This window comes from Plasmodium chabaudi (genome assembly GCF_900002335.3).
Source record: "Plasmodium chabaudi chabaudi strain AS genome assembly, chromosome: 13".
NCBI classification, from domain to species: Eukaryota; Apicomplexa; class Aconoidasida; order Haemosporida; family Plasmodiidae; genus Plasmodium; species Plasmodium chabaudi.
Genome location: NC_030113.2, coordinates 779,719 through 791,409, shown reverse-complemented (window position 1 = coordinate 791,409; position 11,691 = coordinate 779,719). Strand labels below are relative to the sequence as shown.

The window sequence follows — 11,691 nt, the reverse complement described above, 5'->3', positions numbered from 1 at the left end:
ATACTCTATATTTGCATTTGTATTTAAAAAGCATATATTTATCCTCAACAACTATTCTATTGAGAAGACAGTGCCCATTATTTATGATAATCTCATTGCTATTAAAAATTGCATACGTAATATACACATAATATATCCTTAACACTGAAATAATAAATACAAAACAATTCTTTAAGAATATATTTAATGCAGTATAATATATAGCTAAATAACCTGCTTAACTATTAAAAATGATGCATATTATGTATACATACACACATACATATATAGTATACAAATATATATACAGGTACTATCATGTTAAAATTATCCAAATAAAATTTCAATAATAATACATAAAATATTGAGAAAAATCAATGGGATTTTAAAGTATATTCTTATTGTGTAGAACAGCAATTTAATGTTATCAAAAATATCATTACTATTCAAACTGATATCTACCTTTTTATATTTTTTTAATTTCTTTTCGTTTATAATTAAAACACTATTAATCAGCAGTACTACACTTTCGAATAATAAAAAAACATACATACTCATTTTTAAAAATGGTGAAAAACAATAAAAATTAAAATAAAATAATTTACAGGGTATTTCATGTATTTCAAAGGTTATTTTTTATTTCCATTTATTTTGTACGGAATTTAAGTATTTTATTTTTACATATTCTATTATTATTTATTTTCATATTATTTGCTATATTATATTTGCTACTATACGCGTTTATTTTTTTATCTTACTAGCTTTCAAACATGTATATTTTGCAATTTTATTTCTTATAAAAATGGATAAGATAAAGGCGAGCTAATAAAAATTAATATATTTTTATGCATTCTATTAATAAATTTAAACGTTTTATTTATTATTATTTTTTTAGATTAAAGTTAATGTAAATTTACAAAATACTAAATATGCTCTCATAGGATATGAAAAAGCATTAAAATTAAAAATAAAATAAACACGATGAGAAAAATACATAACATGGGATGAGGAACCATGCATACAACATTATACACATTATCATCGAATTATATATATTTAATAAGTAAAATTTAAAAATAGTTTGGTTTGCATATTAGCATATAAAAAAAGGGAATAAAGAAAAATCTCTTAAGCATAAAATACCAATTTAATACAAAACACAATAAAAAATAGGTACACAAAAAATAAAATAAAAAAAAAATTCGCAAAAGTTATTTAAAAATGTAAAAAAAAAACTTCTATAAATCAAACATTGGTTATATGCCTCCAATATAAACGAAGACATTATAGATATATAATATCATAAAGAAAAATATACACATGTATACGTTATAATGATAAAAAATGCAAATAATATTTACTTTTTAATAAAAGAATTCTTAATATTTTTGATTTTTAGATCGCTTAAATGGTAACGATCTTTTAATGGGTAGTTCTGTTTGGCATCATTTATAACATTTTTTTGTTCTTTTTGAAAAAATTCAGTAATTTTTTTCATTTCATCGGGTGTCAGCTCAGTATTATAATCTATATTATTAATTTTTTTTGAAAGTTTTGAAAATTTTCTGTTACGTTTATGTGATGATGATAAATCATAAGTATTTTCGAATGAAACTATATTTTTTTTAACTATATATTTTGTTATAAAGCGGACTTCTTCTTCAGTTACATAATTGGAAAATATTTTGATTTTTTTGATTTGCTTACATTTAAAAATTATATTATTTAAAAAATTTAACATTTCCTTTTTATTATTGAATTCATTATATTGTATCGACAAAATGTTTAAGTAATCATTTGTATTCAGATCATCAATATTCTTATTTACATTGAATAAAAACGAGTTTCCTAAATTGCAATTATCCAACCTAAAAGGGAAAAAGTAAATTAATAATGATATAAGACAGAAAAATAACATGTATAAGATAAATGTAGTATAGTTTTTAGACTGAGTTTGCTTCTCGGTGTCCTATTTATAGAGTTATTCTAATTTTTAACATACATGACAATCTTGGATTTTGTATCATTTAAAATGGAAACAAAGAGTTTATATGTCAATGAGTTGGATCCTATATTCAAGTTACTTAGATTAATTTTACTAAAAAAAAATAAGTATATATATGTGCATAAATAACTAGTAAACTGGTAATTTTTGTTGGGTTATATTTTGCTATGCATATCACCCACACATATGTATGCTCATATGCAAAAATTGTATAAAAACTTATTGACTTACAAATAAATTGAAAAGTTGGAAATAAAATTAATTAGCTGATCCATTTGTATATCGGAAGTAAATAAATTGTTGCTTAAAGAAATATTATAAACATTTATTTTATAGGGATCACTTTTGGTTGTGTTGAAATATATGATATCATCATTCGTTAAATAACAGCAACTAAGGTTTATATTCTTTACGAAATCTTTTTTGCACAGATTCAAAACGTAATGAATTTCTTCAGCCGTGACGTTGTAGTGATAAAAATTCAATTCCTTAAAGGGGAGAAGAATGGTTATATTTATTATATAATTAATATATGTAATATAGTTATAAAAAACATGGATTTCATAAACATATATATAAATGCTCATTAAAGGAGAGGGAAATGTTATTTTGTGTTTTATCATCTATTACATTTTGAATTCGCATGGAAAAATAATTTAAAATATTTTGATTTACGGGTTTGTTGGTATTAACTTGCTTGTTATAATACATTTCAGCATGAAAACTGCAGGAAAGAAAAAAGAATTATTAATTGTCTATTGTTTTCCAATTTTTTTTACTATTTATAATTTGTCTTTTTTAGGATTACCTTTTTTTAATTAAATTGTTAAATATCGTGTTGTGATTTACGCTGAAAAGATTTAGTTGTATTTTCACTTCTTTTTTATCATGTAAAGCTATAATATTCAAAATGATTTGATTTCGTCTTTTAATAGTTATTGTTTTTCTAATTATGTATAATTTTTCTTCTGGGCCCATAATATATAAATACTTAAGATATAACTCAAAGGTAACATTGGAAACTTTGGACTAAAAAAGGCATAAAAAGGATTTACCAAAGATAAAATAGTAGAATAAAATGACGAAATAAACACAAGCATAAAATATGTATACATAAAACGGCCACACATATATTAAGGATAACTTACGTTTTCTATCAATGCAGCAATGCCCCTAAAATTACAAAAAAGGTGATTCTTAACATCGTGAATATTATCAAAGTGGAATATATCTAGTACTTGCTTATTATATTTTTCCATTTCAATTAATTTCTTTTTTCTTTTAAGTGCAAATGATACATCAAAAATATTTTCTTGAACTAGATTTCCACATATATATAACTTTTTAAAATTTTTATTTAATGTACTTAACGCTTTAATTAAAAATATTATATCATAATAAGTTAAATTATTAAATTCGATGTTTATATAGTTTATAGGATATATCATGTTTACTTTTCGTTGTTCCAAAATATTTATTATATTTGTTATATTATCTGATCCAATATTGCAATTCATTAGACTTAAAAAGTTTATGTTTGTATTTAATAATAAACTTGTAATAAAATATTCACCTAGTGGAGTTGATAAATCGACAAAATCTATAATTAATTCATTTAATTTTGTGTTTGTCTTAAAAATATCTATAAGACTATCAATGTCTTTTTTATTTGTATCAAATAATAAATTTAAAAATAACGGATTTTTTGATATATTCAATGTGCTGTATTGCTTAATATCTGGAAGAGATAAAAATTCACGCAATTTTTGAATATTCATTGATCTATTTGATATATCAATATTATCAATATTTTTTAAATTTTTTAAATGGAAACATATTATAGAATCTGCAACTCTATCATATTGGACATTTCTTAAATCTAATGTATTAGTTTCATATAAAAAAAATGTAGCTGCATTGTCAATAGTACCAGATGATATATAATTTAAATATTTAATATATTTAGCTAATAACATTCTTTGGCTTATATTATTATAAATTATTATTATTTTATTTTTATCACCAGATAAACAAAAGCTGTCATGATTTTCATTATTATTATTATGCATATCTACAACTAATTCAGCTATATCACCCGTTTTTTTTTCAATAGTTATTTTCCAGCTATCATTTAATTCGAATGAGTATGATAAATCTTCTTCTTTTATAAAAGTGCTTCTTTCATAAAATTTTATATCGAATATGAGGATTTCTATGAGCATATGCCTTTTATTCAATTTCTGTGATTAAAAATTGCATAAAGTGGGGTAAAGAAGAAAAAATGAATAAGAAAACATAAAGAGAGAAAATTAAAATGAAAATTTTTCTTTATAATGCATGAAAATAAAAGACAAATACATTTGTGTTAGATGTGTAAAAAATCAAATAAGGAAAACAGTGCTCTCAATTCTAATACTAAGCTTTTCATAATATTTGTTTCTCTAATTACCTTTCCTTTAGAAATAAGATAAAACTCCACAACATCATAAATGTAAGTAACATTCATTTTGGGATCCTTAGGGTAAAATATTTTTTCATATGAATTGTCATTATAGTATGCTTCTCGTATATCTAAATATTCAGAAAATGAAAGTGTTAAAGAAGAATAAGTATATTCGGAACTATTCAGATCCTCGGTGTTCTTATCCTGGTTATCAAACAATTCTCCTTCTTCTAATTCGCTTAATTCGGATTCTTCTTCGCTCTCTTCTTTTAATTCTCCTAAATTAAAAAAAGAAACATAAATAGATATGCACATGTATGTCTTCGTTTTTTAATGGGAGATATTGGTTGCATGTTTGGTATAAGGATAAAAATTATCCCATGAAACAAAATTAATGTATATATATATGTGATTTCCCTTGTGATATATATGGAATACGGATCAACAAATAATAAAATTAGCTATATATATGCAACTATATTTCTTATACATACCTTGCTGTAATTGAGCTAGAAGATTGTAACCAGCTTGTGTTGAATATTTCACAATTTTTTTGATTTTCTCTTTTTTAGTTTTTTCTTTCGTCATTTGCATAGGCTTTTTAATGTATTTTTTCTTGTTTAATTTTTTACATAAATAAAATTTTAATTTCTTTAAATCTCTTTCATGATCATTATCACTTTTTTTCATTACTTTGTATTTTTTTTTTAAACTAGTTATACTCCTATTGTCTATATCATCAAAAGAAATATAGCTATCAGTTTTATAGCTTTCTTCTTTTGTGTGTTCTATTTCTTGTTCATCATTATTTTGTTCATCTATAGTATTTTCAGACAGACGTAGTAAATTATTTAACCTCAATTTTCTAAGATTTTCTTCTTCTACAATATCTTCTTTCGCTTTATTATTCATTTTTTTCGCTGTGTAAAAAAATAAAAAGGTAAATAGATTAATAAAATATATTTACATAATGGATAACAAAATAATTTGAAAAAATGGAAAATTTATTGACGTATTTAATTATACTTTTAATGTCATAAATGTTAATTCGTTCTCTCTTGAATTTTTTCATCAAATTATTAGCAATTCGTGTGCAATATCCGTGGGAATAATAATTGTCTACATAGTTATACTTTTGTAATAATTCCTTTTCAAATTTTATCTTTTTTTTATTCCATATTTTTTTTTTGATTTTTAAAACGGGTTCCACCTTAAAAAAATAACAACATTTCAATGTGTAATAAATATTTAATATTAACAAAATGTTAATATCTTAATATATACATCTATTTATTCATAAAAGTGTGTTGAAAATGAGTAATGATATAACGAATAATAACATAATTTAAATAGTAAGCATGTTTGCTGTTTTTATTTATTATTTTTATTCGAATTGATAAGTATTCTCTTATGATCATAGATATGCATATAAAATGCTTAGACAATTGTATATGCACATTTTCTTACATTGCTGCTAAGGGAAATATCATGTTTTTTGGCACTCTGCTCTTGGGGTAAAAATATGTTCATAGCGAAATTATCGGGAATAAAGTGGGCAATTTTTTCTATATTTATATTTTCTTCATTATTATTGTCATAACTTTCGTTATTGAATTCTCTTTTGTTTATTGATCTACATATGATATTGTTATTATTTTTTTGAGACGCATGTTTAAAACTATCTGATGCTGATTCGTGTGAGCAATTTATATCATTATTAAAATAATTGTAATAATGCAGATAATCGGAAATGATATATCTATTAGATTTAGTATTATTATTTTTTTTTTTAATAAGATCGAGACTTTCATTTTTTCTAACTTTATTCGATTGCTTCTAAATAGAACAAATTAAAATTAGAAGTGTTGTAAACCATAAGTGCATTTTTTACGTTTTAATTGGATTATAATATTATACTATTCTTTACAATATGTTTATTTATTTCACGAAATCCAGTTCTTTAATATACTTTATGTATGCTTACTATTTCATGGTGGTCAGATTTAATTTCCTCTTTGGGTCTATAAAAATAATAAATCAGATAAAAACATATATATAGGTGTATGCTTATGTATTTAAAGATTATTAAATAAAGACATATTGTTATTTAATAAGGGCCATAATAAACAATTTTGAAATATTACTTTGTATTATCATATGTCTGGGTATCATCTTCAAATTCTGTTAGCAGTTCGGAGAAATGGCAAAAAAGGAAAGAAAAAAATCAATTATATTAATGTTGTTTCATATGTATAGTTCATATAATTATCATTGAAAAATAGTGCAATTTATAGAATAAATAGTATATATTTTTTTTTATCCTACTATTATTTAACACATCTAATATTAAGTTATCCGTTTTTGTTTTATCACTAATAAAATCATATTTTAAAAGCATTTTTTCATATTTATCTGGAATAATGGAATCCTTAAGACTTATATTTTTTAATTTTGTTTCTTTCTGTTTTTCAGCCTTTTCTTTTTCTTTTTCAATGAAATATAAATATCTGCTATTGCTGGTCCAGTTTTTCATGCTATCTGAAAATAAATTAAGTTATCAAATTATGTATATGCAATATGTGCATATATTTATAAACAAAAAAATATTCGTATACAATCTAAATAAATCCTCTTTACGCATTTTTACCTTCGTATTGCAAAACATCATTGTTGTAAACAAAATTTTCAGTAGGTATTCCTGTATTAGGAATTTTTTCTTCCACCGATTTAGTTATGTAATATTCATTTGTTGCATTTATATATTGGTTATTCGAATAATTTCCTTCATTTTTATAAGTCAAATTATATTTTTTTTCATAATTGTTCAAATGGTTCAAACCTATATCATCTGTAGATATTTTGTCCAAATTATTAACAAAACTTGTATCTACGTATTTGTTTTTTTCACTAAAGTTACGTTCTCTAAGAAAGTTTTTATTCACAAGTTAAAAGGAAAAGTATTTTGTCATGTGTATGGGCAAACATATATATAGTTACATGCTAGCAAGCATCTAACAGTCATTCGTTATTTTTAATTAACTTAGTCTCTCATCAATCATTAATTTTTTTATTGTAACCTTATGTAAGTTGGATCTATGATCGGTATACTTTGTGTTTTATCCGTTACATATTTTAATTCGTCATCATTTTCTATTAATTAAAGAGAATAGATGAAAATGCATAATATTTTATATATTAAACTGTTATATATATATGTGTGTGTAAATGAGTTTGTGTTATTACCTTTCTCTTCGAGGTTATCAATTTTTTGTATATAATTGGTCTCGCCATTGTAAAATTTGGTTGCATTATCATTTGGTATAATGGTGACATTTGGGTCTACAAATTGATTTTGAAAATATGCATATATATATATCCACAAGTGCATATATACATATATTACGCCATATTTTCATTTTTATTACCTATGGATACGTTTTTCTCCTTATCGAGGCAAACATCCGGGTTATTAGTTGCATTTACGAATAAATCTGCCAATAATGCAAGTAAAAAGAGAAAACATATATAACACATGCATGTATTTTATAGTTATATATCTCGAAATTAATATTTAAAATAAAAAGACGATATTCTACTTTTACAAATTATAATATGAATGTGTTGTGTAACAACAGTATAATGTGTAATTTCCGTCTTTTATATATTTTTTATTTATTTCGTTCTAACCATTTAACTTTTTTAGTTTTGCTTTTGATGTATTAAAGGGTTTATTCATTTTGGTGTATATTTATTTTATTTCCTTTACAAAAATATTAGCTCTTAAGCAGAAGGAAAATTAAAGGACAATAAACTTCAATACAAAATGAAATTATAATGCTGTATACATATTTTAAACTTAATCTCAAAAAATAATTTGTGAAAATGTTAAAGATACCACTAACAAAATAGAATAAATGTGTATATAAAAATACAAACAAAAGAAGGAGAAATAAAATAAAGCAAAACAATATGAAATACTATTAAGTGAAACAAAGAAAAGACAATTATATTAAAAAAAATGCTAATAAAATATGTGGCTATTCAAATTTATTCCTCTCTTACATTAATTTGATTTTTTTTCCAAAAACAAACAAAATTAATAAAATAATGATAGTGATAGTAAAACACTAAACATATTTTTGTATATAAAATGAAAAAAAAAAGTGAAATTGCAAAAAAAACATTGTAATTTTCCTTTACACATTTCTTAAAAATGAGTAATGTGTTAAAAAAATAATAAATAATTATATATGTAAAAATATGGGAAAATATAGTTTACAATTTGGAAAATAATGTTTTTGGTATACATATAATCCTAATTTAAGCACACAACATATTGTATTTTCCAATTAACAGACATTTTTTTAGCATATACATTAGAATATTTGTAGTTACAAAAAATGTTTATAATCCTAATTTAATGATTATCAACATGTTATTCTAAAAATATATGTAATTTGAATTAGCAAACAATTTAATTATATGTATTGAATTTTTTCTTATTTGTTTTGCTTTTCCTATTTTTGTTTATGGTGAAAGTTTTCATTAGTTTTATCTATCATTTTAGTTTATTTATTTGAATATATATTAATAATTAAATTCCCTTTTGTTTCTATTTATTCCCAATTATAATGAAAAACAGGGTCTATTTGTTTTTAGACGATAAACTATTTAAATTAAAAGAGTTATATTTTTGTGTGATTTGCTCGAAAATAAAAAATGAATATAATATAAGAAAAGAAGTGGAATACTATGTTTGCAATGGATGCACACAAATATACACAAAAAATGAAGCAGTAGTTTATTCTTATAAGTGTGTGCGATGTTTTAAATGCCCATTCTGTTTTAGCTGTTTAGCAATTTCTCAAAGTAAATTTGATCGTCCTATTTCGAGTTTTTGTACACTTGGCAGCAAAACAACAAATAAGGAAAAAAGCATTGAAGTAAAAAGCGACACACATATATATAATAATGAAATAAGTAATGGAATAAATGATGAGTATATCGAAAAACATATAAATAATTCAACTCGAGATGAAGATATAAATTTTATTAAAAATTCAAATGATATAAAAAATTTATATTTACCTCAGGATAGGATACCAGGAAGTATGGATAAAATAAGTGAACTTAAAAAGAATAATACAATAAGTGAAAAAGGGCATACATCAGATGATGAAAAGGAAGACAAAATAAAGAATATTTTAACAATGACAAACAAAATGGATAGTAAAAATTATGATATTTTAAAAAATGGTGAAATTGTTTTTTATTTTAAATGCCCCTACTGTTTATGGACATCTATTAATACAATATTTAATAAAAAGCTCGATGAATTAATTGGCGACATGATATTACTAGAAAATAACTGCGCCTTTAGATCATTTTTTAAAAACGTATTAAATGAATTAATGAAATGTAATGAAAAGATAAAAGAAAAAAAAAATATAAAAAGAGCACACCTTAATACACATTTATATATAGTAGACAATATTCATGATAGTGGCAATTGTTACATTAATTCATATGAGCTAGAGAATGATTTGGATATTAATGGAATCATTGGACGAACAAAAAACAAAGAAGATAAAAAAAATTCATACTTAATATATAAATCACAAATAACAATAAACAAAATGAACTTGAAAGATATATTAAATGGTGAACATATTAAAAATCCTGAAAACTTCTCCGGAATCTTTGAATTAGAAAATGAACATTTGAAATATCTAGATCCTGTTATATTTACAAACCAAAAGGCCTTATTTGATGGAAAAGAAAAAATAACTGAAACGGAAAAAGAATCAGTTCGTATGGGCACCGAAATAGAGAAGGATATTGTAAATGATGAAATGGATGTAAAAATTGCAGAATTTGGCAAACAAAATTTAAGTGATCAAATAAGCAACGCTAAAAATAAAGGAATGAACGATGTAGTTATTGTTGACTCAAAAAAATATCTATCAATAGAACATACATTTAATTACCCATATAATTTTTATAAAGATATTAATGAATTAAAACCATTAAGGGCACGTTTATTAAGTAAGACATCAAAAAGATGTGGTGGTTGTAAACAATATTTATTAAAACTTCATAATTCAAATTTAACTTCAGGTGTCAGATTAAATAATTGTGCAATATATTTTTTGCCTAGAATTTATATAAACGATTTTAAAGTTATAAAAAAAAAAAATGGGATTTTAAATTTTATTCTAATAAACCCTTTAGATGCTGAAATGAATATAAAGATAATACCCGATATAGACCACAAGTTTTCTAAGCATTTGAATACAAGCAAAATCCCAATAAATTGTAAATCAAAAGCTAGCTCGTTTGAGTTTGTAATGGATGCTTACGATGAAATTATAGATGAGCTATTAAATGAACAACCAAATAGTATTAAAGAAGTATTAAAAAGTAAGCATATTATTATTAAAAAACAAAACAATATGGCCTTAATAATTATTAGTTTTATATATATTGGAAAGGATAATTTGATTATATCTACAGAACCCTCAAATATATCTGAGGGCATGCATGATTATTTGGACAGTGAAAATATTAATACTAGTGATGATAAAAGGAAATTAAATTTGCCATTAAATTTAGAATGCTCATTTTCTGATAAATCAAAAAAATCGCACAAAGTAAAATTAAATCTTATATTCACAAATAATATTAGCACTAATGTATTTCGTCATTATTCTCTGAATGATGCATAATTTATTCTATTTAATGATTTGGGGTTTTCTTATTTTTTGCCGACATACCGCGCTTTGTAGTGCATCCTATGTGGGATGTACTGTAAAACATATGTATATGAATAGGTATACTATTTATAGTATATTAAAATTCACAGATTGCAATTTACAACTTTCCTTTTTGTTTATATTTCCCCTCTGGGAACGTAGTTTTGATGAAAAAGGATTTTCACGTCATAAATATATATTTGAGTATGATTTATTCTAATTAATTCAATTTTGTTTTTCAAGTTTCATTTTTCTTAATTCAATTATTTTTCCAATTTTTTTTACTTCATATGTTGCATTCCGTGCGATAAAACATTAGAATAATTAATTTTTTTTTTTTTTGAATTACAAAAAAGAAACGATTCAAAAAAAAATATATAAATTAAAAAAATAAATATTAAGTCTAGTAGTAGCAACTTTTATTACCTTTAAATTTGCATCAATATTAAGAGTAAGCATTGCCAGTTTACAAATGTATGTTATGTATACATAATTCATATGCGTCGTGAATA

At 23.0% G+C, this 11,691-nt stretch overlaps 3 protein-coding genes across 3 annotated transcripts; 1 reads left to right on the top strand and 2 right to left on the bottom strand.

Moving 5' to 3' along the window:
* Positions 1-306: 306 nt before the first annotated feature.
* Positions 307-537, bottom strand: PCHAS_1320300 (Yos1-like protein, putative; the record flags this gene model as incomplete). The annotated part of the gene is made up of 1 exon (XM_016799184.1): positions 307-537. The coding sequence occupies one exon, from the start codon at positions 535-537 to the stop codon at positions 307-309; it is 231 nt and encodes a 76-aa protein (XP_016654511.1).
* Positions 538-1,336: 799 nt separating this feature from the next.
* On the bottom strand, positions 1,337-8,163 carry PCHAS_1320200 (conserved Plasmodium protein, unknown function; the record flags this gene model as incomplete). The annotated part of the gene is made up of 18 exons (XM_016799183.1): positions 1,337-1,847; positions 1,982-2,077; positions 2,216-2,472; positions 2,615-2,708; positions 2,793-3,013; positions 3,133-4,224; positions 4,434-4,705; positions 4,922-5,347; positions 5,454-5,637; positions 5,895-6,263; positions 6,412-6,448; positions 6,572-6,608; positions 6,753-6,965; positions 7,075-7,349; positions 7,505-7,577; positions 7,671-7,766; positions 7,853-7,918; positions 8,115-8,163. 18 exons carry the CDS (start codon positions 8,161-8,163, stop codon positions 1,337-1,339), a joined length of 4,368 nt encoding a protein of 1,455 aa, XP_016654510.1.
* Positions 8,164-9,058: 895 nt separating this feature from the next.
* Positions 9,059-11,152, top strand: PCHAS_1320100 (dynactin subunit 4, putative; the record flags this gene model as incomplete). The annotated part of the gene is made up of 1 exon (XM_016799181.1): positions 9,059-11,152. The coding sequence occupies one exon, from the start codon at positions 9,059-9,061 to the stop codon at positions 11,150-11,152; it is 2,094 nt and encodes a 697-aa protein (XP_016654509.1).
* Positions 11,153-11,691: the final 539 nt, after the last annotated feature.